The 27797-nt window shown below is 40.9% G+C and overlaps 1 protein-coding gene across 1 annotated transcript; it reads right to left on the minus strand.

Moving 5' to 3' along the window:
• Positions 1-921: 921 nt before the first annotated feature.
• On the minus strand, positions 922-27591 carry MBTPS1 (membrane bound transcription factor peptidase, site 1). The gene is made up of 23 exons (XM_082489364.1): positions 27545-27591; positions 25080-25572; positions 23604-23861; positions 22985-23188; positions 22496-22606; positions 21095-21204; positions 20589-20705; positions 19493-19560; positions 18765-18867; positions 17849-18000; positions 16729-16890; positions 16034-16178; positions 14720-14908; positions 13945-14117; positions 12813-12928; positions 10639-10795; positions 9643-9767; positions 8576-8653; positions 6691-6831; positions 4195-4326; positions 3549-3675; positions 2733-2863; positions 922-1747 (listed from the first exon to the last, which is right to left on the minus strand). Exons 2-23 carry the CDS (start codon positions 25264-25266, stop codon positions 1551-1553), a joined length of 3183 nt encoding a protein of 1060 aa, XP_082345490.1. The 5' UTR covers positions 25267-25572; positions 27545-27591; the 3' UTR covers positions 922-1550.
• Positions 27592-27797: the final 206 nt, after the last annotated feature.

Consider the following 27797-nt stretch of genomic DNA (forward strand, 5'->3'; position numbering starts at 1 on the left):
TTTGATGGAAAAAGGGCTGCTGATGCATTTTCCACACTGCTACCTTCGTTTTAAGACAGTTAGAGGTACAAAGGTGCAAACGGACAGTCCTTGTTCCGGACAAATGAAAAGCGTAATTGTAGGCTGTGTTTATTAACCTGCAATGCTTTCTGAGGTCTGGCCCTTGAGATTTTACACCTCTACTGACAGCTCTTTCACAACCAGTGTGATTTGTAGAGCTGTTGCTGGCTGGTCCTGTGAGAGACTCCAATGCCACGGGTGAGATGGACAAATCCCCCCCCGCTGGCATGGGTGCACAGTGTGAGAGGGAGGAGAAATGGGCTCCAGCCACATTGGGACGGCACAAGCAGCCCAACCTTGGGACCACCCCCTCAGCCCCAGCAAAGGCTCTCTTATTTGGAGCAGTGATAAAAGCAGCTGTCAGGAAAAAAACTCTCAGCTTCGCTACAAAAGAGAGAAGCTATTTCAATGACGGCAACATTAACCGACACCACACGGTCAGGGGCAATTTGTGCCCGCATCCTTATCTAAGCCCGTAACAAGTCATCAGCTTTCAAGCAGGACAAACCAAATGAGACAGGGTTTTCGGCTTTGTGACACACCACACTACGCTGGTAGGTGCCATCCACACGACAGTTTCTTATGCGGCTCATCACTCATCACTCAACCCTTCTGGAGCTCTCTCATTAGCTGCTTCTGCAGTTTTGAAGGTGTTTGAAACTCTGTGCTCACCCAGGGCGAGCACCGTTTGTACGGCTGCCCCGTTAATGCTCCAAAGGAAAGTTTGCAGCTTGGGATGCTGCTAGTAAGGATAAAGGGATGGGGGGGAAGAGGAGGAGACACGAAAATTTTCTCTATGACAACTCAACAACTTGCTCTCTATGACTGGCAGTGGAAAGAAGAGCCACTTACCGCTTTGTCTTAGCTTCATATAGATAACATATTTATTGAAAATCTGCTTCACCAACAACGGTGAAATCATGACCAAAAATTACAAAACATCATGGTAGTTGGCTTTATAAAAATAAACTGCAGGAGTATGTCTCACCGATTCGTACTGGTCTGTCTTGCCCCCCTCCCTCCTTTATGGTGTACGTTATACTCTTCAGCATAATACCGTTCTAGAAAATTGCATTCCATCCAAAAAAAATGCACTTGTTTTTCCTTAGCAGAGGCCCTTAAAGTGACTTGTCCCCCCGCCCTCCCCAACAATAAATATAGAAAATAGCCTCTAAACAAATAAATTTTAGTTTGGTCAGCTTAAAAAAAAGGTCCATTTCCCCCTCTTGGGATACGTAGTGACTAAGCAGCCATTTAAACAGTATTCAAGTCTTTGGTGGCTTTGGCTGCTTAAAGCTGCAGGTTTATGTACAGACGATCAACTGAGGTTCTTTTTTCTTTTTCTCTCCAGAAACCAAAGACTATGAGATGATGTCAGGTGCAAATCACCAGTACAATCAGCGCCGCATTCGCTGCACCATCACTGGGAGCGATCCATCACCCAGGAGAGCAACTGGTAAAAGGAAGTCATCTTTGGCAAACGAGAGCTTTCAAACAGAAGGCGTCTTTGGTGGATGAACCTGTTGCATAAGCTGCGGTCGTTTCACTCGTGGTTTCCGTCTCTTTGGCCTGCTCTTCGCTTTGTTGATCTGCACTACAAAGAACGCCAGAACCACCATGGCACCAAGAAAAGCAAAGACCGGAATAGTCTGTCCTACGTCCTGGTTGTACCGGCCAGGCATTATACCTAGAAAAGCAAAGAGGTTTGGAAGCCGCTAGTTACCACATGAGCTACAATGTCTTTGCAGTGTTAACGCTACCTACCAAAATGATCCAACGGTAACTCTTGTTCAAAGACGAAACAGCTATTAATCAGATTACATTTCAGACAAGAAGATTAACAACTGCAGACCGATTAGGGAAAATAAGACAGCATGCTGATGTTACAGAAAAGCACCGGCATTTCCACCTATTTGGGCACATCAAAGTATAACCCAGATTTCCCCTGAAACAACAATCTTCTGTTCTGCATTAGAAGAGCGATGCAAACACCTGACCGTAATTTTACCATTAAGTCATTTCTATAAATCGCACCAAATCCTGATGCCACGAGGAAAGCGATTCTGTGCTTGCTCCAGAGACCACGCTTGCCCACAGTGAGGAGGAGCTATAGAACCAAACCCTCAGTTTTTACTTTTTGGCCTGGCAGCTCAGCCTGGCCAAAGGAGCACGCCTGAGGCTTTCAAACTACTTCCAGCTTGTACAGGAGAGCAGCCTGCCATTAGACTGAAAGCTGTTTCAAGTGCTGCACATCATTTGTTAGCGTAACACCTTGCCCAAAGCACCATTCAGACAAACTCTTCTGCACTCTGTTTTTGTGCACTCACACAAGGAACTGTAACCAGCAGAAGGTATCCAGCCACAGCTCCCAAGGACAGGGACTGCTGCTGACGCCTGTTGGTCTCAACAGCACCAAAACACACCTCAACTACCCAAAAAGCACCTACCAAAATCTTCCTCCCAGTATGTCACGCATGCTTTCTTCTGAATAAACTATTCATATGCAAAAATACTTCTCTCGGGCTTCATCAGTCAGCCTCTATTATTTGTATGTTTTTCACAACTGAAAATAAACATGCGGCCTCTCTTTTGGTCCCACTGTTTGTTGTTTTTGCAAAGCTTATACAAAAAGCAAAGCAAAACAGTGACCTTCAATTTTTTTCAATATTTACCTCCAGGAATGTCCCATGCTCCACTTTCTCCAGGGGACAATGGTCTCACTTGGGGTCGGTTCTGTCGAAAACTGGGCAGAGCCACTTTATCAAGGTCAATTGAGAGTAACTTTTGATGTTTCCAAAGGTTGCTAGAAGAAATTTAAAGACAGAGGTGTCTGCCCACTTACTTCAGTAGTGCAAGGAATTTTGTAGAAACATATAGAGAAAGTGACAGTTGGAACCTACAAATAACTCACTGGTTTGGACTCAAATGATAATCCCACCCATTCGGCAGGTCTCACAGTTTGCAGGCCTCTGAAGTTAAATTCAGACGCCACAGGGACACACTTAGATTGGCAACTATTTACTAACAACTCTCTTGCACACAGGCTACCAAAAGTTACCATTAGCAGCTCAGCAGACAAGTATGGGCTACACCCTGACACATTTTCCTTCAAGTGACAGACAACTGATACACCAGAAGGCAGAGTCAGGCAAGATGTCCAAGGAGCTGCTTCGGAAAACTATTTCAAAGGCACACAGTGACGATGGATTTAAGCGAGACCATTCACTCTAAGTCGGGACCACTCAATCGCAACAGTGAATTGACTTGTGAAGCTATTTTTAAAATCACACAGTTTCATAGCGTAGCTATAAGGTGAGTCAGAATTATTCACTGAAGAGGCATTAATGGTTATTTCCTCTTTGCAATCTGGTATTTCTCTAGGAAAGGCATTCCAGCTGTCCCTTTCAAGAGCAGATGGAACAAATAATTTTTCAGCTGAACTCAAAAGTGAGACTTCTTGTATAACTGTAATAAAGATGTATACTAACCTGGGGGCAGTTTCATTCAAAGGCTGTGGTTTGGCCCAGGACAGATGAGGACAAGCAGGAAGGGACCGGGGTTTAGGGTCTCCCAAGTGAGCCTCGAGCACCTTTGAGTATCGGTGCAAATGGTTACCTGTAACTCACAGCAGAGACAGACTGGGTTACCAAAAGACTGCTAAGATAAGAGTTACCGACATTCACCTCTGGCTAAACAGAGCTGCTCTAAAACCAGGAGCCCTTTAGAGTAATGACGACTCGTAGCTAAATCTCAATTCGGATTAACCAAAGGGTAACCTACAAAACAGTAAGACTGTGCTCCTACAATGGCAGGTAATCCAAGCTTTGCTGGCAGCACATGAGACAAGACTGAACACTTTATACACGCTCCGTAGCTAGTAACTTGAATGCTCCCTAGCAGAACCTGGCATCTGAAAATTCCTACTCTATGAGCGGAACATTTTCTTTAGCCAAATCACAACTTTATAACGACAAATCCCTACAGTAAGTGCTCTCTTCTAGTAAAACAACAGAATATTGTAGAGCTCCCACCAAACTTACTGGCATATAACTTACGGGGTCTGCTTGAGTCTTCCTAAATTCTACCCTGACACTCCCTCAGTTGCGGGCTCTGCTTGGAAATTAAGGATCTCACCTTCCATCCGCTCGGGGAGAGAGTAGCCTGCTCCTGACGGCGGTCTCTGTCTGTTTTCGGAATGGCTGAGACTTGGTGGTGTCACCCCATAAGAAGTGTACTGCAGGAGGGAATCCAGGAGCCAAAAGCAATCTGTGGATTTCATAGCCCCAAGCCCCAAAACAAGATATGCATTATGCCACATTTAAAACGGCTGATCTTTCTGTTAAGAAGACTGTAATGACATTTAGAAGTGCAGTCAGTTTTTCTGGCTCTTCTTTTTCTCCTTCTAAGGTTCTAGGCCCCCTCCCCCCCAATACACAAACACAAAAATAATCTGCTCAGTCTTAAAATATCCTCTCTTGGCTCCTTTGGGCAGTAGGACATAAAACAACAGGTCTCAAATATGGGAATTCCAGGCTGTGCAAGGCCATCCAAGTCCCTGCAAAAATTATGAGGTTTTTCGGTGTGGAAACAAAGGAAGCTTATAGCTTCTGATATCATTTTTAAGAGGGAAACAGAGAACCAGCTATTTTTTTTTGAAAGGATAAAATAAATAACCTTGCAAAGGAAAGTAAGAACAAGGTAGTGTTTTCAGTGGAAGATACGATTCATTTGCCTTCTCCAGCTTAAAAAAGTAAACAAATGAAGGGGAAAAGGCTCTGGCTATGACCCAGATTAAGCAAAAGCGGTACCTACAGCAGCTGTGGTACAGACCAGGCTGGGAATCAATGCCACAATATACTTGACCGTGGTTTTCTTTGCACTTCAACAGCACATGAACCCTCATTTTGGTTCTTTCCTGAATTATGACTACCTTAATCCAGAGCTAACCCTAACAAACAAGCAGTCCAGCTAGTTAAGATCACAATTCTCTAAAACTTCCATTTGCAGGAGTAGGACAATGCCTTATCAGCTATTTCCACCACATGGCAAACTATTTTTCTCAGAACTTCTCCCCCCAGGAACAGTTGGCTGGGAATGGGAATTAATCCTCATAATCCTGGTGTCCCCTAAACCCTTACCTTTGATTTTTAAAGAGGTCAATCAGATTTTAAGGATTTATATTCACAAATGTTAGGAATTTACCTCAGTTAAAGCTACTGCTGTCTCTGCAGGACACACAGCTCCTGATTCACAACTTAAAAGCTAATTTTAAGGGATTTCTTCAGAGCCTTCCACTTTTTCTTGCTTCACAGGTCACACTGAATTTAACAGCATTAGGGAGGTCACAAAGTGCCGTTTCCTATTACTTAAAGCTACATATCTTCTCTTATGCTACGTGCTTTCAATAACCTACAGCAAGCACATAAGGTACCAACATGCTGATGTTACGGCAACTCACTGGAAGCCACTCAAAGACAGAACAAAAACTGCAGAACTTTCAAAGAAAAAGAAGATGTTTGGGAGAGAAAGAAATGAGCTTCAGACGGAGAGCTCCCTTAGGCAGTAAGTTCCTTTAAACTTAAATAAATTAGGCAAGGGATGGATTGCATAACCCAATATTTTTAAATGTTGGTGACAACAGCTTAAAAAAATTATAAATGTACTTTCCATCACCAAAGAAAAATTCAGGTTGAACATCACATTCAGTGGAAATACAGAAAAAGACCTCACATATTGGATTATCTTCGGTCTCTCTAGCCACAGATCTACCAGCTTGTGCTTTACATGTCATGAGAAACCCAATCAATTGCTTAAAAACTTTAAAAGTCAGATCAGAAAAACTGCTAGAAAAAGGTTTTGTAACCAACCACACAGAGAATGGCTTCTCTGGCAGTCACAGAAACTGCACACACAACTCACACACTTTCCACCTAAAGTTGCAGACAAACACTTTGAACACCCAAACAGAAATTCCTACTTTCTGACATAATTACACCAGCTGGTTTGTGTCAAAGTAGAATAACCTGAAAACAGTAACGCACAACTGAGATGTTGAACATTACCATATACCCTCACAGGAAACACTGCAAAGTGAACCAGGCAAACATTGCAAAGGGAACAAGGCATGCTGATGAGTAAACTCAAAAGATAAAATCCATTGTACTACATAAACATTCTGAAAATGCAACTGGGGAAAAAGTGAAAGGATCCCCTAATGACTTCTTCACAAATTCAAATCAAGCATGTGTAACAGCATTACATTCTGGAAACAAAAAACAACCCCAAAGAAGCAAAAAAACCCACCAGCCAAACCTCCCCCAGAAAAAAAAAAAAAAACACCCCAAAACCAGCCCCCAAAGCTTGTGGAATAGAAAAACAGGCAAGTGACCTATGCGGGGGGCTGGGGGAATGCTCCCATCTATCGGGGGCTATTCAATGTGGGGTGCTCTTTTGTTGTAACGGCACCTTCCAGCGTTTTCAGTAGAGCTCTGCAGAAATGAGATTAATCCCCAGGTTGGAATATTTAGAGATTCCCTAGAAAACAGCTACTTCTGATGAGAGCAGCAAAGCCCCCACTGAACAGTTGCCACTTAAGACAACAGCTTTTCCTGTGTGTCAAAGCTTACACACCTTTCTGTCGATGGCTGTCATCCAAGCAATTAGAGTCACCGTACAAAACAATTCTGCCACCGCCTTCAGAAGGAACTTGGTAAAGTCCCAAAATAGGGACATTTTCAATTACAGCAGTCTCCTGTTTTAAAACTTCAAGACCTAAAGCAAAGCACAAATAAACTTCTTAGCCTGCAAAGCACCAACATCAATTTACTTATGTCAACACAGCCTACATTGCAAACTTACAAATGCAGCTATGCCACTCTTTCATGTGACACATTCATGCAAAATGTTTTCAAAAACTTTGTGATGTTACAATATAAATGAAACTGCTCCAAGACCCTGATTGTGAAGTTTCCCACCGATACTAATGTTTCTCTTTCTTTGGTGCAGAAGCAGAACAAGACCTCACAACCTGGATTATCTTCAATATTCTCGAATGAAACATCCTAATATTTTCAGCAACAGGTTTAAAATCAAAACAATCTGCCTTACAAATTGCTTTATCTTGTTTTAGTCCTTCTGCAAAATTCTACAGGACACATCACCCATCACAATTCACACTGCTCTTCCCCAACTTACTTGGTGGCTATGCCTACCTAGTCCTACAACAAAATTGACTATGGAACTAACAAAAGAGAATAGAGACATTCTACGAAATACAACATCTGCCTCTCTGTAAGCAGCAGCTGCAACACAAAGGTTTTGATTTAACTCCTTTAAAGCAGGGGAAGCCCATTTTAAAGACTGCTGGGGTTGCATCTCTCTGCAATTACTAGTTACCCTTGTGCTTTGTCTGTTCAGCTTTCAATTAGGGAACAAAGAAAAGCATTGTTTAGCAAGGACACCTAAGCCAAAAAAAAGAAAAAAAAAAAAGACACTCACGTGAGTTTTCCCACCTTCTCCCCCGCACTTTAACCTTTGGCAAATTTTACTCCCTCCTCACTCCAGCTGCTCTTTGAACTGGCAGGTAGAGCCAGTTTTCATTACATCCAGCCCTGCCATAGTTCAGAGATCTGCTTCTCAGCCTTTTCTGAAACACTTGTACCAATATTGTAAACAGCAGTTTTTGAAGGTGTATCATTTAAAAGCCTGCCTCCAAAAGCACTGCAAGTATCTCAGTAATAAACCGGCAACCTAAAAGACATGTTTGTGAGATATCTACAATTATAACTGAGATAACTGATGAACAGAAAAGACCAAAAAAGCACAGGAACCTTCTCAGTATGAATAGGTATGTGCAGCAAAACCCAGAGGACACCTGGCTACAAACCTCCCATTTGTATCTCTCAAATCCATCCAATCATTTTATCTCTTGTGAACTGAAAGATCTAATATGCAGCAGGAGGAAAAACACCCCAGTTCATGAAGAAACTAAATGAAGTCTGTAGAAAGCTGGTTTTAGGGTAAAGGTTTCCCGCCTCTAACACTCATTTCAAAAAACCAAAATAAGACAAACTTCGAATTCAGTATTTAGTCTCCTTTACTTTAGACACTGCCTTTAGATAGTAGGAGCAAAACACAAGAACTCTTGGGCTTCATGACTGCAATAAAAAAGATTCAACAGGGAAAGCAGGTCTAGCAGGCTACTTGTCAAATTGACTCTCTTTCTCCCTCCTCCACGCCCCCCGCCATGCAGATGTGTTTACATACAGCAAACACAATAAACGACTGCGTATATACACTTGGATATTGCTGTACTATTTAAAAAATGCATACAGAGTCATACTGAAGCTGCCTGTTAAGCATCCAACTACATATTTTAGGCAAAATGCAGAAACACCTACCCTGTCGATGTGTTTTTCCCTCCATTGTTTTTACACCTTTAGGCTTTGTAGCTTTGCTTGAGCACCGACTCCAAAGTTCTACTCAAAACACAGAAAAAAGACAAGGAAGCGCATACCTTGATCCTTAAAAGTGTGCGCAATGACAATGCCATCTTCTGGAAACTTTGCAATACTGCATCCTGATGCGTAATTCACTGAAAGACATGCCAAAATTGCAGTTTTAAGACTAAAAATGACACTCCCTTCCCACTGTATTTCAGTGAGCTGTTAAAACAAGCACAGAAGAAAATATTCCCGGGAACACTGCTCTGCATTTGTGTATTTTGACCAGTATGTGTATTTGCAGAGAAGGCATTTCTAAGCACAGCTTTCGCAGGTTCACCTTTACATACTGCTTTCGAATCTTTCCCATTTTGGAGACTGACATTATCTTTTTTAAACTGAAAAGCTTAATCAAATGCCATGAGAAACTTAGTATTTCACACTAACAGCCATTATTTATACTACAGAGAACCCATCTCCTTCAATCAATGCTGGTGAGACCTCAACACTGGTGCCTTCTCTTTTCACATATGCTTTCAAATAAATTAGTCAGAGATTTGGAAATAATGCTTGGAAACATCAAGAGACTTGGCTGGATAAAAAGACAGACTGGCAAGACCTAGAAAGTCAGAAAACAGTAAGGTCACAGACCTGTGGCCTACCCACAAAGTCTGAACTTGAAACCAACCAAACACATTAATTTCAGGGGGAACAATTAAAAAGACCACAGAACGGGAATTTACGAGACATTTCAGGATGTTGTGATGCATGGCTAAATTGGCGTATTCCAAGGAAAACATCCCTATCGATTTTCTTCCTCCAAAATTTCAAATTTCCACATAATTGCAAAATTAAAACCAAAGGCTTCATCTTAGCAACTAATGTTTATAGTACAGACAAATACAGACACACCCCAACAATACTCTTCTAAGTATCAGCACCTGGAATGCAACCCTAAAATGAGGACATTCATTACCTAGTCTGAAAATTTTTCACATACAGTCTATGAAGTAATTATTTAAGCATGCGTATGAGACTCATTTCACTGAATTTGAGTGGATCCCATGACTCTCGTACCCACAGAAAACTATTTCTAAACAACACACTGTAGCCTGTGTAGGCAATGGACTCCAGTACTCACTTTCATGATTTGCCATAGTAAAATCGCCTTCGTACAGCCCATCACTAAAGGCCATATTCCAGACAGAGAGCAGATCGTTGAGAGCTGGTATATTAGCACCTCCAGTATCAGGCATCCACCACTGTCTGTAAAAATTACAGTATAACATAGTTTATTAACATACAGAATATACTCCTACAGTCTGTATGATGAAAAGTCAGGTGTCTTCCCACATGCAGACTTTCAAAGTCAGTTAGATAATTAACTACATCTCAAAGCCTTATTTACCTCCAGGGGCATGTGAGCAGCTTTCTCTCTGATACCAATGCTTTTGAGCAAAAGTTAAGTAATGTAAAGTTCTCAGTGCATTTAAGTTCAATGGAAAACTTCTATTTGCTAGAAAGAGATTCAGTCTTACGGTCTTTGTTTAGCTAAGATGAGGCAAAAACAACAGTCACGTAATCTGTTTCTCATTTTTCTAATGAAGTAAAATGCTACTTGCCCACAAACTGCAGAACAGACCTTTCTAGCTGAACAGTAACACATAACAGGCTGATAACTACAGTAATTCTGATGGTCTCTATCACTACTGGTGATATTGGCACCAGTATCTTTATACGATACACTGGAGTAATTTCAATACACAATTTCAGGTGCACAACCTGGTGATCCTGTTTGCAATGCACATTTTCTTTCTATCCAGCTTTGAAAGGGCAAACACATCCTTTTTTTTTTTTTGTCAGTCTCCAATTTCTTACTTCTTTTCATTGTAAATGGTTTTCTTGGCTTTAAAAGATTACGCTATCAAGGGGGCCTTCGCAATCATGATAAAATAGGTAGCTGTTCTCTTTAAGCTGCAGCTTAAGGTGAATTTTGCTCTTCAGGTAGTCCCTTCTTACAGGTATCATTGAAGTGCTGAAGCACAGTGTATCACATTTGGGGTTTTTAGGGTAGTATGTGCATCAAATGGCAATTCTATAGCATTTTACTTCCCAAAGAACTGACACAAATCAGTACCTCGTGTTTTCATCGTAAAACTTGACTTTTCTCATCACAGATGTGTTGTACCAGTCACTAAAAACTATAAGTGAAAGTCCATTATCAACATCCCTCCTCAGCTTGGTGATCTCTTCAGGAAAATACTCTTCCTCACTGTCCACCATCAGTAAAGTCCCTGTGTGGAAAAGCAAAACCAAGAGTTCACACCAGGCTGTCCACTGTTATGTTACCACTATTCAGTCAACCTGTGCAAAAGTCAACACAAGCGCCCATTTTGCACAGTATCTGGTCATGTGCCCCGCTCTGGCAGCTCACCTAAAGAAGTAACATTTAAGGATGGGAAGTATAAGGCAATTCAATTTACAAATGTATCCAAAAATTAGATTGGCAGCATAGTATGCTTTTTAAGGGTGTTATATTTATGACTCGTGCTTGTACTGTCTCACGAATTGAATGCCCGCATACGTAAGGTGTATACTTTGCAGTTTGATCTCACCCAAATGCTCCACAAACCAAGCCAAACTGTGGCAGAAGAGGACAATCAGGAGATTCACTGCTGATCCAAACTAAAGTGCTAATGCAGATGCACCCTAGTGAGAAGGTGTTTCACTGCTCCAGTCCTAAAAGATACTCCGCTCACTATTGCAGATTTGCAGTCTAGTAGACAACAATTATTCTGAAACTTGGTTTGATTCAGACCTTGAAAACTACAGCTGCATTTTAGTAGACCTGACTAAAGTACCATTGCCACTTTCATATAAACCTCTCCCATTCCTGTGAACAAGCAATCACAACCTTCTCTGCATCACTGAAAAACACAACCAGAAAAATATACTTTTATCCCCTGAAAATATGTTTCTGCTTTTAGATTGCTTCTAAGTAGCAAGTCGTTTTGCTTCTGCACTTTCTTACTGCCCAGAGAGGTGGTGGAATTTCCATCCTCAGAGACAACGTAAATCTCAACAGGGCGATACCCTGACCAATGTGATCAAACACTGATGCCTGCCCCGCGTCTCACAGTCCCTTGCAATCAAGCCAATTCTACAAGTCCAGTCTGCATTTGGAAAGCCTTACGATAAAGATCCTGTAGAAACCATGTTAATGACGTGGACGATGGGACAGTGCACCCACACCAAGTCTGCACACAATACAAGCTAGGGAGAAGTGATAGATGGACCACAGATCACCGCATTTTTTACCCCTCACTTTTACCCAGGAAATTCTGGAAGCCAAACAAACTACTAATCAAATGAGGCACAATGTAATGGTGAATCTGAGGAGAGAGAAATCGCCTAATGCTACTTCCTATCAACCATAAAACCAGTGGTTTCAGAAGAGAAACTATTTTGTTCCTTTTTTAAGGGCTACCATTTCTGTATCCACTTGCACATTCAGTGAACTCAAAAAACAATGGTGAGATATTTCTTGAAGAATCCAGATAAACAAAAGATTATTACTGACAAAATTTCCAGAACTAAAAAATTGTCAGGAGAATGCACTCTCACTTTACAGTACACTGAAGAACACTGCAGCCCAAAAGAGAAGAGGGCGTGACTGGAGCATGTCATGGCTAAATAGAGGGGCATACTGGAGCACAAAAGAGCACAGACTGCTTGGTTTGTCCCCTGCCTGGAAAATCTATAAAATCTCTTTCCTGATGAACGCAGAAGAAACAAGCCACATACTGCTTTGCTATCGCATATGGTTGAATGGAATATTTTCCCCACTCTCTTATCGATCCACAAAGATCAATGTTTTAAAATGCCACTGCTGAGGAAAAAAAAAACCCAAAAACAACAGAACGGACACTTTTGATTTTAGTCTGCTATTTACATCATGCTTCACTTTGACTGTGCCAAAATCTTTTGGCAAATACAGGTCTGCCTTTGTGCGACTGAATACAGAGGGACTTCTAACCCACTCAGAGATGGGTTCTCCCTCTCATTTTTTCATGATGAGGATAGAAAACTGCACTAATTCTACTAGACTTCCAAGTAAGCTTCTGCAGTGACACTTTACACGACTAAATATCAGCATATAAATAATAAATACACCCACTGTTATAATAATATTTTTCTACTACCTTGAGAATTTTTCTTTGCAACCCCACAACATTTTTGGTTTTCTAAAACCCAGGCCATTTTAGGAAGAAATTAACAGTATGGAGAACAAGGCAATTAATTCATGCTTACCATACTGACTTGCATCAAAACATGTAAACGGGGAACCAAGAACCTCAACAAAGTACCCCATGCTCCTTAGGTGCTGGTACATGTCCCTGAAGTTTGTGTGGATATGGTCACCATTCCTTGGGAAAAGAGAAATGCGTTGAAGACAATTAAATCTGGCATGCAGAAATCTGATTTTTATTCTCTAATTATAGATTACTTCCTAGTTTCCTTTCTAAAAGGTACATTTTTTTCAAATGGCTGCAGTTTCAAATAAGCTGCAGTTTTCCAAGCATGGTCTCCTCTTTGCAAAATTCTTCACAAATTACACTGGTTCCAAGTGCTAGAGAAGTGTTAGTTACACAGTCAAAGGCAGAGATTGAGCATGTTCCTGACAAAGCACAATTCTACATGTTTGCATCACACCACAGAGAAACACTGCTGCATTAAAACCAGATGCTCTTCACAGGACATCTTCCTCACAAAAGAGCCAGTAAGAGCAGTTATAACTACTAACTGGAAGAAGCACACAGGACCACCTGTGTAGATAATTGCTGAAATTCAGCAGAGGGCTCCTGCCCATTTGCTGTATCTGCATGCTCCAACTGGCTTTCCAAAAGCCTATGTCTTGGTCACTGACCCAATTAATCCTCACTTATACACTGTTGCACAATTCTTCCTATGGATGGTTTCCCCCTCCATCTATGAAGGACAACAGGTTAGCTGAGCCTCGCCCTGGTTCGAAGACAGTCTCCCTCAAAAGACAAGGGGTTTCTTCTTTAGGTTTCAGACTTTCAAATTTCTCATGTTTTTTTGACAAGCGAATGCTGAAGTGGCCAATAACTTGTCCTCCTTAACTTCCTGGGAGAAATTAAGGCAGAAAAGAAAAATGCTACACTTTGAAAGCCAAACAAAAATCTCAGTGCATTTTAAAAGCTTTTAATTTCATGTGAATATAACCACAGAGCACCAAAAAAAAAAAAAATCCTGCACCAAAAGCATACAGAGTCCCCAAGTGCTTTTCACAGATTTCTTAGAAAAGGTAATCCCATGTCACGCTGAAAAAGGCCAGAGCTCTCTGGCATTCAGTAAAGTAATTCCGTATCATTAACACACAATCAAGAAACACTGATTTAATAGAACCTGAGATAAATACCAATCTAACGGATCATTCTTCATCCTCAAATTATCCCTGGGGAAGTATCCTGGTGGATAACGGAGATTGTGATATTGATCCCAAAGGACTCGCTTACTACGAGGTGGAGTAGGAATAATCTTCACTTTTATTGGAAGCTTCACCGTTGAAGTCTGCTCTGCACCATTCTTAGACTGAAGGACAGAACAAACTACAGTGAAATCCTTTTTCCCCACAGGAACATTCACCAGTTAACTGTGGATTGTAAAAGACCAAAAAAAATGGCGGTATCAAATCCACTTTTAGTCACCAGTACCAGCTCTGGAGACAAAAGAGCTGACTTTTGCCTTAAATCACCATAGTATATTTTTCTGCTCTCAACAGTTTATATTTATGCTCAGAATGTAAAACAGTTAAAATACGTTACAACTGTGATTTGGTTCAATCACTCAAAACCTTAAAAACTTCTCAGGAACAATTAAGCATGGTTCTAGGAAGAAATATATTTAAGTAATCTCTTTTTCAAAACACATTACTTAGAATTCACAATAAACAAATTAAATTATGAAGTTTGTCTCAAAGAGAGGTATTCTGATTCTAAAGCACATCCAATTCGCAGGTTAATCCTGCTCTCAACTATAAAGATCATTATTTGTACTCTTCCATTTCCTGACCCCAATCTAACTTACGTTTCAAATGATGGGACCAGATCAACCCCCCAAAAGACAGTATTTGTATATCAGGAAGCAGTTTTAATAATTATTAACACAGAAAAACCAAAACACACAGAACTTACTTCGTTTTCTGCAGGGGATGATACTGTGATCATAACATGACCTTGAGCAATGCCTTCCCAAGATGCTGCTTTCTTTGCTACAGAGATGGAAATTGCTAAGTATCCGGACCAAGGCCACAACACAGGGGAATAGGAGAAAGCCACTTCGATATTATCCCCATTTTGGGGGAGATAGGGTTGCCAGTCTGGCTGTGAAATGAATGCAGAACATTGGTGAAACAGTATTTGCAGTCACTAATTTTTGCACACAGAGCCCTCTTCCTCTTCACAAAGAAATAACACATCTTAGCTTTTCTGAAGATTATGTCAAATTTAAAAATGGCCACAATGCCCAAAAGGTTGGTCTTGTGTCAGCAAATCAACCTAATCGTGACAGCCTTAACGATCCAACTGTAGGCTTTTCAGAGGCAGGACTCTAAGAAACCATCTGAACAGCACGCTGCCTAAGTGCACCTGTTTTAACATTTTGGGTCCTCTGCAAGAATTTATTGGGAAGGACACAAAATTTCCTTTTGGTAACAAAGAGAGCTATTGGTATAACAGACACAGGCAAATTACATCACCTGTGTGAGCACTGCCATAAGCTCATGATGTTGGATAAGAGCTTCAATACCCTTTAATGTAAACTTAAATCTAAAACAGACCTTGGGATTCACTCTAAAACGTTGATATTAAACTCATTTACATTGACTAGAGTTTTGGGATAGGTGCCTTATTTAACTTTATCGATTCCCAAATCAGTTTTACATTTAAACTTACTTAAAGCTTAATGAAAAAAAAAAAACAAAAAAAAACCAAACCAAAATAACACCCTAGTCAACCAACATGCTCAACATCACTGGTGTAGAGGAACAGGTTTTGCAGCAGACCTTGGTAAATCAATACATTTAGGTCATTCTGACCCATGGAAGAGGCATGATTTATAACCTCAGGATCCTTTACTGAGATTGCTTATGCTCCAGACAAAAAAAGAAAAAAAAAATAACAACCATGAGGAAAGTCCATCCAGAAGATTTTAACTGCTATCAGAGAACACAAAGAAATCTCTAAGTACCTGTCAATCCAAACTGGTTTTACAAAGATAAAACACTACACGCCCCTGAAACCAATGCATCGCTTGAAAACTTGTAGACAGCTCATGTTGACAAATCTTACTAATCTGGGTGCGTCCATTAAAATCAAACATTTTGCATCTCTTGCTCTCAGCAGTTACGAAATCTGATTTGTTCTATGAAATTTATAGCTAAAATAGTCTTTTCTGGGAAGCTTTTAGCAACATTAATAGTCAGGACATGGAACAACGTTAAGTCTTACCTTGTCTACAATTCTCCCAGTGACTCCCATGCCATTGAGGATAGTAACATTAACAATGGTTGGCATCCCTCCATAATATATAGGCTGAGAACAATAGGGCCACATGTAGGGACACTCCGTCAAGTCAATATAGCTTGGGCTCAAACTACAGAAGGATGGAGGTAAAATAAAAAAAAAAAAAAATCAATAAACTAAGAAGAACATGCCACTACATAAACTGTAAAAAATTACAGATAAACCATGCCACTTAGAGTTACTCTATCAAGCTCTTACCTCGCTTCCCAAATCTCCCCCAAAATCTTTTTCCCTCCCCCCTTTTTTTTTAAGTTTTGTGAAAAGATTTTCACAAAACGAAATAAAATTTTCAGCACAGCGACAAAGTTCTTAAAATTGAACTACTTTTCCATTGTGTTCTAGGTTACATTATTCATAACATCTGAGGCTAGATGAGAAAGTAAATTTAGCTCTCGCAGTCACTTCATTCCCTACTCTGCTGCAACTTAGGCAGAAAATACTTTGACTTTTCATTCACTCTTGTCAAAATTCATGCTTGAGGATTACATAAAATCTGCGCAAGACCTCTTTGTTGCGCAAGCACAGATTGCTCAACTGAGTTACACACGCATCACCTGCTCTCTTGCAAGAAATACCACAGATTATAGTGTATCATTGATTAATTAAGGATTAAAATTAACCTGGCCTGTGGTTTATAGCTGTTGAGGATCTGATAAGCTCTCAGAAGATCCAACTTGCCATGTCCTTGTTCAAACATGTTGACTCCAGGAAGTCTACGTGCTGACGCGATTAGTGCCTGCTTCATACTTGCTGGATTCACCATTTCACGCTTCTGAACTGTGCTGAAATAGGAAACAACAGGTCACATTAGGTGGCCTCTATTCCAGTTTTTATCTAGTCCAGTTTACCATTCTGCTTTAACTGTCATTTGATTTAAAGAAAATGCAATCAAAAATCAGATTGTTGTAACATCTACAGTTCTTATTTGTATATTATTACTTGATTTCTCATTAGAACAGCTGAAGAAGAGTGACAAGTTTCTGACACATTCCTCTTACAAGCTAATACTACATGAATTTTTCTCCTTACAATGTGGCCCATGACCAGCAGTCATTACGAGCAGGGTAGTGCTTTTATATGCTAAATAAAATACTCTGAAAATCAAAGCCTCTGTAACTGGAAAATTGCTGGTATCTTCTGCAACATGGCTCTTCCAGTGGGGAGAAATAGCTTTGTTGTTCAAAGAAAAAACCACAGCATTTTATGGAGGTTTTTAAAGGTTTATCTCATCCTTATGTAGTAGTAACGAGAAACACAAAGTACACTTGCAAGTCCTACCTTCCTTTCAGGTTCTTCAGTGTGCAACAGATGACTTACGCAACCGGATAATAGTCATAAAACCTTAAATCCTATAAAATTTACAAGTACTTAGATAATTATCTGCTACAGCTGCCTACTTTCAGCAGCTGCTCAAAGACCAGCACACTCTTCCACAACACAACTGACAAGCTCAGCAATTCAAAATAATTAAAAAATATGACAAAATTACTTCGTAGTGCTGGTGTCCCTAGTTATATTTTCACAGACATAACTATTACTCAAAACAGTTCTCAAGTTTTTCCCAGGAAGCTTGGAGCTAGTGAGACAAGGTAATGTCTCAGGCAGAACCATGATTCTATCCTCCAAGTTTGTTTTTCTACATCTAAACACAATTTAGTTTTATTTGGTGCGTTCCTTTACAGGGCCTTTTACGACCGTCTTGCATCAATATCTTTTTAGAGACTCATATTTAAGACTTACCTCACTAGCAAAGTAACAGCACCTGCCACCACAGGAGATGCTACACTTGTCCCAGAGAGAGAGCGGCATCCACCTTTCATACCAGAACCTCTCACTCCAGAGCCATAAGTAACAATATCAGGCTTCACTCTACCGTAACCTCCAGGCAGCTCCTGTGAAAGAAAACAGATGAATTATTGCCCTAATCCATAATAAATGCTGGTCGCTTCATCTGGGCATTCAAACTGCAGGTCATTCAGAAGTAAAATTACCAACTAAATTAGTCGAGGTTCGGCATCACGGAATAGCAAGTAACACCTAAAGAAGGACTCAAGCTGTTTATGACAAGTTCCCAATGTTCCAATGTTAACATTACTGCTGATTATTCTAGTATCTATACTAAGCATGAAACCACCAACACAATGATAACCACACTGCTACCTGGCTAATGAATGAGATGCAGCACAAACAGAAACATGTAACAGTCCCCTTAATTCAGACCACAATGCAATCTCCTCTGAAATCATGCATGCAGTGCCTGTCACCTCAGTTCAACAGGCAAATGAGTGCAATGTTACATGTAGCATCTGGAAATCCCAGGATTTTTAAACTAAAGGACAAGAGCAGGCCTTCATTTTTGCAGATTTAACCACACAGGCAAGTCCTCACTGCAAACCAAAAGGTACTGGACATTTTACAAATACATCAAGAATGTCAACAGTGATGAAGATTAATGATGAGAAAGCCTGCCAAGAACATTAAGCTTCTTGTTTAAAGACTTACAATCTCTAACTATTCTGATCTTTGATGAAATCTTTTATCACTGGTGACTCTAACACATACCATCTGCACGGGATTACCCCTTTCAAAAAAGGCTCCTGTTCCAAGGCCCTTACTTTGGCTGCAGATGTGGCTGGCCATAGTCAAAGTATCTTACCCAAGTGGTCATTCCCCGAGATGAAAAGCGAGCTATATTATCCTCAAAGTCAATGCCACCTACTCCAATCACATCCATCTGGTCAGCAGGGTTATTGAGAGTCCTAAAACAAGTCGGAAGGTAGGAAGACCAAAAAAATAAAAAACAAGACAGTCATAATTTTATGTTGGTAACGGACGTGCTGCCATCAGATTTTTGTCAGACACAATTCTTAACCTCCACAAAAAAAAATTTTGGTTCTACCCGATACATTTATACTTACCAGTGAGAGCAACTTTCAAGGCAGTTAGTGACTCAGTAACTAACTCAGTAAATATCAAACCATGTATCTTGAAGACACAACAAAATCTATTTTTAGGCATTTATTTTAGAAATATACCACAAATCACTCTGGCTTGATCTCTTCTATATTCCTTAAGCCCAAGATCAGTACCCAAAGATGCCTGCTCACACTAACAGGGAAATGCCAGCTGGAAGTACTGCTGTTCTTCTTTTACTGACTTTCCACTGCTTTAATGAAAAATATTTAGCTAGGTATTTCACAAATTGCTGTACTGCTACAGCAAGTGATAAAGACAGTGGAAAGAAGGAGTTTAACTAGAGTCACTTTCTATAAACACATTACAGCAAAAAGGAGGAGGGAAAACTTCAGGACTAAACACAACTACTTCAGCAATAATGTAATAACAACATATTTGCTTTTCTTTGAAGTGGTCATTGAAACTTACCCATATAAAGGGCCATCATTCCCAATAGCAGAGACCATGATGACGTTATTAGCCGTCAGTTCCCATACCTACAAAAAATAATGTATACAATAAGGCTTTGCTACAAAAAAGAGACTTTTCTATCAAATGTACACTCCATGGGGCCTGACATAAGCCACCACTTAGTCTAAACCCTCTTTCTTACTGAGACTTTTAAAATACAACTCACTGGTACATTCAGTACCAGTTCCAAACTTTCTTAAGATTACATGACCAATAATACAGCCTCAACAGCAGCACTGTTGATAACACATATTTAGATTACACCAAAGGAAAAAGTCATGCCCATAACAAAGCACTCCAGATGCCAAAGTCCAGTTATTCTGAATCCTCTCCAGTAATACTCTGTGGAGAGCAGTGAAGTCACTGTCAAACTAAATTTCAATGCAGGTTATCATAACAAAAAAAAAGGAAAAATTACTCTGTCGCAAATCCCTTCATTACCCTTTACAAAGAAAGATTTTATCCTTTTTCAAAACATAAATTAATTCACTTAGCGATTTCAAAGGACAGATCAACAATTCAGGGAACCATGACATTTACAAAGATAAAAACCTAATTCTGCCCTATCCTGAAACAAATCTCTTATCACATAGCTAAATAAACTACCCGTACTTTTTACCTATTTGTTCTTAAACAATTTGCTGCTAAATTCACACTACACATATTTTTTACCACGAAATAAATTAACCATGCACAGATTTAAAAAAAAGTAAGAGTGGATTTCACTAAAGCTTCTTCTGTTAAGGGCCCACTTAGTTGCCTGCTTGGGAATCACACTTCCTAGCAGCGCATACAGTATTTTGTAAAAGGGCATGCATCCATAGCGCTCTGAAGATTCTGGTCGCGTTTGTTTTTTTTTTTTTAAATCCATTCTTAAAATATATTCCTAAAAGCCTGTACGCTGCACAAAATTTCTCTCATGCAAATGAAACTCCACCAAAACTGCTAGCAGCACCGGAACCTGTCAGCAGCTGTGGCAAACAAGTAGCTTTGCAAGTCCAGCATTTGTGTGAGGGATATAAACACCATGACCACTTTATTCCTTCGTACTAACCTTGTCAACAAATGGATGATCCATGAAGTCTGGCCCACCAATACTTAGATTCAATACATCTATCTTCTTTAAAATTGCATAATTAAAGGCATCCAGAAACCAAGATGTATATGAGACCTATGCAAGAAAAAGGGAGAAAAAAGCTATCATTGGAAAATCCAGTGTTTTCATGACAATACAGACTTCAGACAGACAGGAGAAACACCACCAAAATAAAGCACTAAAGTGACAATGGTCTCCGAGTATTTCTAGTTCTCAGTACATTTGAGTGATTTCTCCAGCACTATACAAATCAGACTTCCACACATTATTTCTGAAAAATATACCAGATTTGGAAACTTTAAGACATCCTGTAGTAAGTCTCTTATAAATAGAAAGATGTAGTCTTCTCACTTATCAAAGAAAATACGTCAACATTTACAAGCACTTGTAATATTCCCAAAGGAAAGGATTAATACAGCACTAATCTGGAAAGGCAGAAATAGAAACACATGTAAAATAACTACCTGGTTATTGGTGAACACTCGAAAAATGTGCAGTTCTGCATTTGGAGCAAATCCCTGGCATTCTCTCATGCTGGCGATCACACCCGCTACAAAAGTCCCATGGCCTAAACCTATCACAGGGAGAAGGAGATAAGACGTTAGAAGACAAACCATTTCATTGTCAAGGATTTGTACTGTTAAACACCACCCATATCAAAAATCACATAAATCTAACAGACTTTACAACAATCTGCAAATACCAGGTTCAGTCCTAGTCTTCTTGAATCCTATTTCGCTACTGGGTTCAGTGGGGCCAGAACTTCCAGCACTGCCTAGCCAGACAACCAGCTGATGAAGCTCTGAGTGATACACTCTCCACTCTACCCACTCCTGATTGCTACCAATGAAATCAAGAGCCACAAAAAGCAATCATGAGAGAAAAATGTTATTTTGGAAAACGCAACGTATTTTTATGTAAACTTCTTAAAATATTTTTATCCTGACTCTGCAATAACCATATTTTGTTAAGGATGGAAAATAAGACAAGAAAATACATTTTTTCCTCCCCTAAAAAAAAATATTTAGTTTTAGCTTTATGGGACTGTGTGCATTGTATTTCTGTGCTCCAAATCTGCCTGTTCAGCAACCATCTGGGCACAGAACTAATAGAAAGTGCTACAAAAAGCAGGTGCTGCGATGCCAAAAAATACTACACGTGATAAAACTACGGAGGTGCACACAAGACCGAGGAAGACATGCATATATCTTGAACTCTAAAGGGATTTAATTGCCAACTGACTCACTGACCCAGACTGTATGAAGTTAATAATCTGTGAAAGCATACAGTCAGGGCAAGTTAGGGTCGAGACACAAAAAAGGAACACAAACAGACCACAGAAAATAAAAAAGTTCTTTGGAACGTTGATGGGCATGAGTCAGCACAGTCTTTGTTCATGAAAATTATACAGAAAAACTTTACAGGAAGGTGCCCAAACACTGATTATCAGTTTAGGACCGCACAGTAAAGAAGGAAAATGTTCTCTCTCATAAGCACGGAAACATGTATGCATTGTGAAACAGCAGACACGTAAAAAGGAATAGGAATGAAAGTGCTTTGTGGGGTTTGCTCTCACCTCCAGGTACTTTGACAATGTATTTATGCCTGCATAATGTCTTCTGGCCCTGACTTTTTTCAAATGCTATGATGAAACACCACATATGATTCAATGGAGACTTATGCAACACCCTCCTGGAACCTCTTTCTTGAATTTGGTATAAGTACAGAGTGCTTGGGACACTGCAAAACTAAGCTTAAAATCTCAAGATATATACTTTCAACAGATGTTAGCACCACAGCAGCAATGGCAGTTTTACAATGGAAAACAGTCAGGAATAGTTGGACAATTGTGCACAGTAACTCACCGTCATCCAAGGTTCTTTCGTTAGTCCAGTTTGTTCTCTCCTTTACATTTTTGAAATGTGGATGTTTCTCACTCAGACCAGTGTCAAACACTGCTACTCTTACACCAGCACCTATAATAGAAAAGGATCACTTTTTCTGATTCAGCTTCATAGCAAATCTGTTCTATCAAGTCAAAGAAAACTTTTATGTTTAAGGTAAGCATGCAATTTACAAGTTCAGCCAGTTACAGATCTTAAAGATAATGTATTCCAATTCAGAAACTCTACCACAAATCATAAATATGATCAATTTCTCTTAAGTGCAGTACATAAATACACAGAAGAGCTCTCCATAATTATACAATGCATCTCAAAATGAAGTATTTCTCAATCCTTCCAGAACTGGCACCAAATGAGTGATTAACACATAAGAGCCAATTAGCCTTTCCTTACACTTTACTTGTTTTTTCAAAGAAGGTAATTGTTCTAAACCAACAGACAAAAGCATACCTGTGTAACCCATCTGCCAGAGGACATCTGCCTGCAAGGTCTGAGCAACCTGGCGTGGGATAGCTCTCAGCAACCGCCTGCTTGAGTGTCGACCTGTTGCATGCCAGAAGCCAGAACCTAAAGAAAGACTTGCTCTTCTCAAGGGGCGAGACGACTGCCACTTTTGAGTCCATCTGGTTTCATTGCAGTGCAACATTGGATCAGCTACGCAGAATGAGGATGAAGAAAGAAAATACAGTATGAGGAAAACCACAAAAGATTAGCTTTTTATGCAAATACACACATCATATTGTTACAACAAAAACTTTAGATGAGTTGATATCCATTTTCCCTGATCAAAATCATTAAAAGTTTCTGTTTTATCTACTAGGGATATAGAGGTCCATAGTCTCTGGTAACTGACTGCTGCAAAAGAAACGTTTCTACTTTGTAGTTGGAATCTTTGGCAAAGGTATGGCAAGACCCTGATAATTTTATAAGCAAAAGAATAGATTTCTGTAAATTAAAGAAAAACTGTAGGGCACTTCTCATTTGTGTAATGCTAAGCTGACGGTCTGAAATAAGACTGAGAAGACTTTTCCAAAGCAGATGTCATGCAACCACACAGAAAATTACTTACACTCCGAATATTTGAGCGATCGGAAGACCTTCCGCTGAGGTGTTACACGCTTGATGTTTGGATGATCTTCCAGTGTCAGTACTCCATCTTTCTGTTTCTCATTGATCTGAATAACTTCAAAATCACTAGGATAGTCACTGGCTGGGTTGTTGCGAGGTACAATCCTCCAGTTCTCAATATCACTACTTTTTAGTGCACTTGAAATAAATTTACTTCTAGCTTTAGCTGTGAAGTATCCATTAAAAGCCACAATATACTCTGGAACAAGAGCACAACTTATCAGAAGTGACGTTTAAACAGCTTACGCATTCGCATCACAAAGGTCCAAATATTTCTGGTTTAATTTATCCAGAACAAATAATCACAATTTGAGGCACTTTTTTGTAGCTTTTAGAAATCTGCAATTTATTTCTGCACTACGTAAGGCTTTTTGTTTTTGTTTTTGTTTTTGTTTTTCATCAGGAAATCTGCAAAATATAATAAAAACCTCTGAAAGGAAGGTAGAATTGTAAATATCATAGAAAGGTGAAACGATCAGGGAGAGCAACAGAGAGATAACAGAGTTACTCTTACATTCAACAGTACAAACAAGTGCTTGATATGCCAATTCAATATGCTTTTGACATGTATGATTTAAAGACATGCAGCCTCTATACGGTATTGAGTTTTAGTGCAAACTACTGACACCAAGTACGACACGCACAGAGAACGAAGACGGTCCCAAAAGTCCAGTCCTTGATCTGGATTAGTGATTTGTGAGTGGACCTCAGCCTCAGCGCACATTCACCACAGTACATCTTTGGCTAACTATTGCACAGAAATGTCACTACGGACATCCTGCCTGTAAGCACCCAGGCACACACACAGAGCTTCACTGCATAAACATTATCGGTACCTGAGGCAGCAAGCGGCCGCAGGGTCAAGGTGTCCTACTGCTATCCTTTGCCATCTCAGCAGTAATATCTGCCACACTTTGCCTTTTATCTGCTCCCTTCGCAATTATCTTTGCAATTTTTCCACGCATGTGTTATTGCTTCCAAACTTTTTCTTGAACAAACCCACAGAGATTTCTTGCCTCTCTCAACCCTTCAAGGCCCACTTGTGGTCACATTTTATAAAAGAGCTTCAAATATACCACTGGCCGGGTCAAACCAAACAGCTACTAAACGCACCAAAGTGACCAGGCTTGCCCACCTGAGCCTTCACACTCCATTTTTACTTTTAACAACCTCTTTCTTCACCCCCCCTTCCTTCCCCTGTTCTTTCAATCCTGTCTCTAGTTAAATAGAGAACCTCTGAAAAAAAGCCGTTTCCCTTTTTGAATACAGAGAATTTAGCAGATTTATGTTTCTATAGAAACTCTCTGAATGTTACAAATGCACAAACACCACAAATCAGCAACATACACTTGAATTTCACAGGCATGTTTTGGTTTTTTTTTGGTTTTTTTTTTTTTTCTGCTTAACTCTTTATTACCATGCTCCACGACTGTTGAAGTGAATTCCACTTCCAAAGTAAGGCGAGAACATCCAGGACATATGTGAGCCTCATGAGAGGAATTCCCTAGTCTGGTACCGAAGTGTTTTTTTCCACAGAGTAAAATAACAACCAGGACAAACCAGATGTTTGCAAACTTCATGGTCATAGAAGAAAATGGTTTCATTCCAAAAATTCCAGATATTCAAATCACAATTTTCTTCCTTATAAACTAGTTCATTTTTGTTTCAGTAAACGTTGCTTTCACTGTGCTGATCAACTGGATATTCTTAAAGCTGTGTCCAAAATAAGTAGAGATTTCATGGTCTTTTGAGGTAAAGCCTTATAAACAGGCTCATTTCTTTCTACGCTTCTTCTCCATTTTGTATAAAAGGATTCGGTCACTCAGGATGTGGTAGCTGAGTCCTGTACTCCATTTCTGATAGCAAAGTTAACTCCCTGGAAGAATTAGCAAAGCTGATTGCAAGCCAACCTGTAAGGCAGGGCAATATAGAAAATAATTAGATTCACATTTGTGCAAATGTATAGCCTGAAAAATCACAAAAGATAGACACCTTTGGCAGTTAGCATTAGAAATAATATGGAAAAAGTTGTTCAGATGTTTCATTTAGTAATTTTTCATAAATGGTCAAGTGTCTTCCTTGCTTGCACAGAGCACGTGTGAAACACTCAGGCGTTAACCTGACAATAGAACAGGCAACAGTGACAAGCAAACTCTGCCACCCTTTGTGTAAGGGGAGTGAAGAGAAAAAAAATGACATGCTGGGCCCATAAAATTCTGGCATGACAAAAAGCATCCACAGACACTTAAAAAAGCATAGTGACTTTTTTCCAGTCAGAAATGTGGCAAATAGAAATTCTGCTACAGTACACCATTTTACACCAAGAGAATCAAATTCAAACTCTATGCCAAGGGCTGGTAAGGACAAGAAGCAAACTTTCACTGTACTTGCCAGAGAAAATCGGCATGAAAAAAGTATTTCAAATTTTCTTGAAGTGGACTGTGAGTTACTGCAATGTAGGCACTTGAGAAAATAAGGGCTGGGGTAATCCAGATGTAATAATGTGAAGTTAAAGGAAAGTGTTGAAAGTGCTTTTCACATGGAAGGGAAGCTTCTTCCCTTTACATTCCAAGGTACAGGAACCATTCCAGAAAAATGGCAATGCTAGTATTTTTTAAAATTCCAAACGTTTAACCAGCAATTGACAGATAAAAAGCCATTAAGAGATGAGTGAAAAGAAACATTTTCATCTGGTCTGTAACATCACACAGAGAAGTAGAGTAGAACAATACATCACTGCAGTGACCAGGATTGAGAAGCGGGAGCCTTATTAGGGAATTCCCATTATTTAGGCTGACTTCATAGCACAACAACAAAATGAATCAAGTCTGCATGTGACAGCTGTTACTTCATTTTTATTTAACTTTATTTAGCGTTCTCAAGTATTTCCTTGTAACAGGGGCAGAATTCCCCTCTATATCTAGCTGACCGACATCATGACAGACCGTGAGCTGCTTGCGATTAAAGTTTCCTCTTCCTCCCTAAACAAGACCCAGTTACTGTACATTGACTGCTGATCTTGGCTGAGCTCTCTGCCTACCTTGTCACTTCCTTGGCTTATAACCCCTACGGCAATAAAATGTCAACTACGCTAATGAGCAAAATAAACATCCTTATGGCTGATAACAGATTGTACGCAAGCACGATGCTGAAATATGACAGAAGCTGAGCGCAAAGTAACAGCACCCTCACAACTTTATTTCGTTTAATACCGTTAGCGTGCGGAGCCGGACAGGGACTGAAACTTGCCGGTTTGTCCATCCCCGAGAAGGGCTACACGCGGAGTTACGCCCCGGTTTTTCCGAAGCGAGGGGAGCCCAGACCGAGCGATGGCATCTCCGCAGAGACGGCCGGCCGAGAGACGCCCAGCGGCAGAGCTGCCTCCCTCCGCGGCGTCGGGCCACCGGGCAGCCGAGGAGCCACCCCGTTCAGGGAGCTCGGCCCCTGCCACGGAGGGGCCGCTGCTGCCACCGCCTCAGCCAGCGAACACTTAAACTCATCTATTCTGTGCCCGTTACCGACCCGGCGAGAGCTGCCGGAGCACCGTGCGGGACAGGGGCCGCCGCTCCCAACTCACCCCCCGGCCGGGAGAGGCTGAGGGCAAGAGACAGCCGGCCAGACAGCGGGTAGGGCCTCTCGCAGCAGCCGCCCGGAGCGCGGCGGCGGACGAGGCAGCCCCAGAAACGAGGGGCACCGGGAACGGCGACCGGGTGCTGCAGGCCCAGGTGCTGTCCGCCCCGCTCCGCGCTCCCCACAGCGTGACAGCACAGCGCTTCCCCACAGCCCGCTCACAGAAGCGGCGAGGCAGAAGCAGCAACAGCAGCAACAGCAGCAACACCGCCGTCCCACCCTCCCCCTTCCCCGCGCCCGCCGCGCTCTCACCGTGCCGCCGCCGGGCCCGCCGCCGCCATTTTGTGCGCTGTTTACCACAGCGCTCTCGCGAGAGCTGCCGGGCGGCCCGGGGGGCGGGCGCATGCGCACGGCGCGGGGGGGGGGCTGTGGGGAGTGCGCATGCGCGGGTGCGCCGTGATGGCGGACTGCGAGGGAAGGTTCCCGTCGGAGCCGGTAAGGGAGGGCGGGCAGCAGCCGCCTTCTGAAGGCGGCTGTTTGAGAAGCTGATAATTCAGATGTGGCT

The sequence above is a fragment of the Vanellus vanellus genome (genome assembly GCF_965231255.1).
Source record: "Vanellus vanellus genome assembly, chromosome: 12".
In the NCBI taxonomy this organism is placed as follows: Eukaryota; Metazoa; Chordata; class Aves; order Charadriiformes; family Charadriidae; genus Vanellus; species Vanellus vanellus.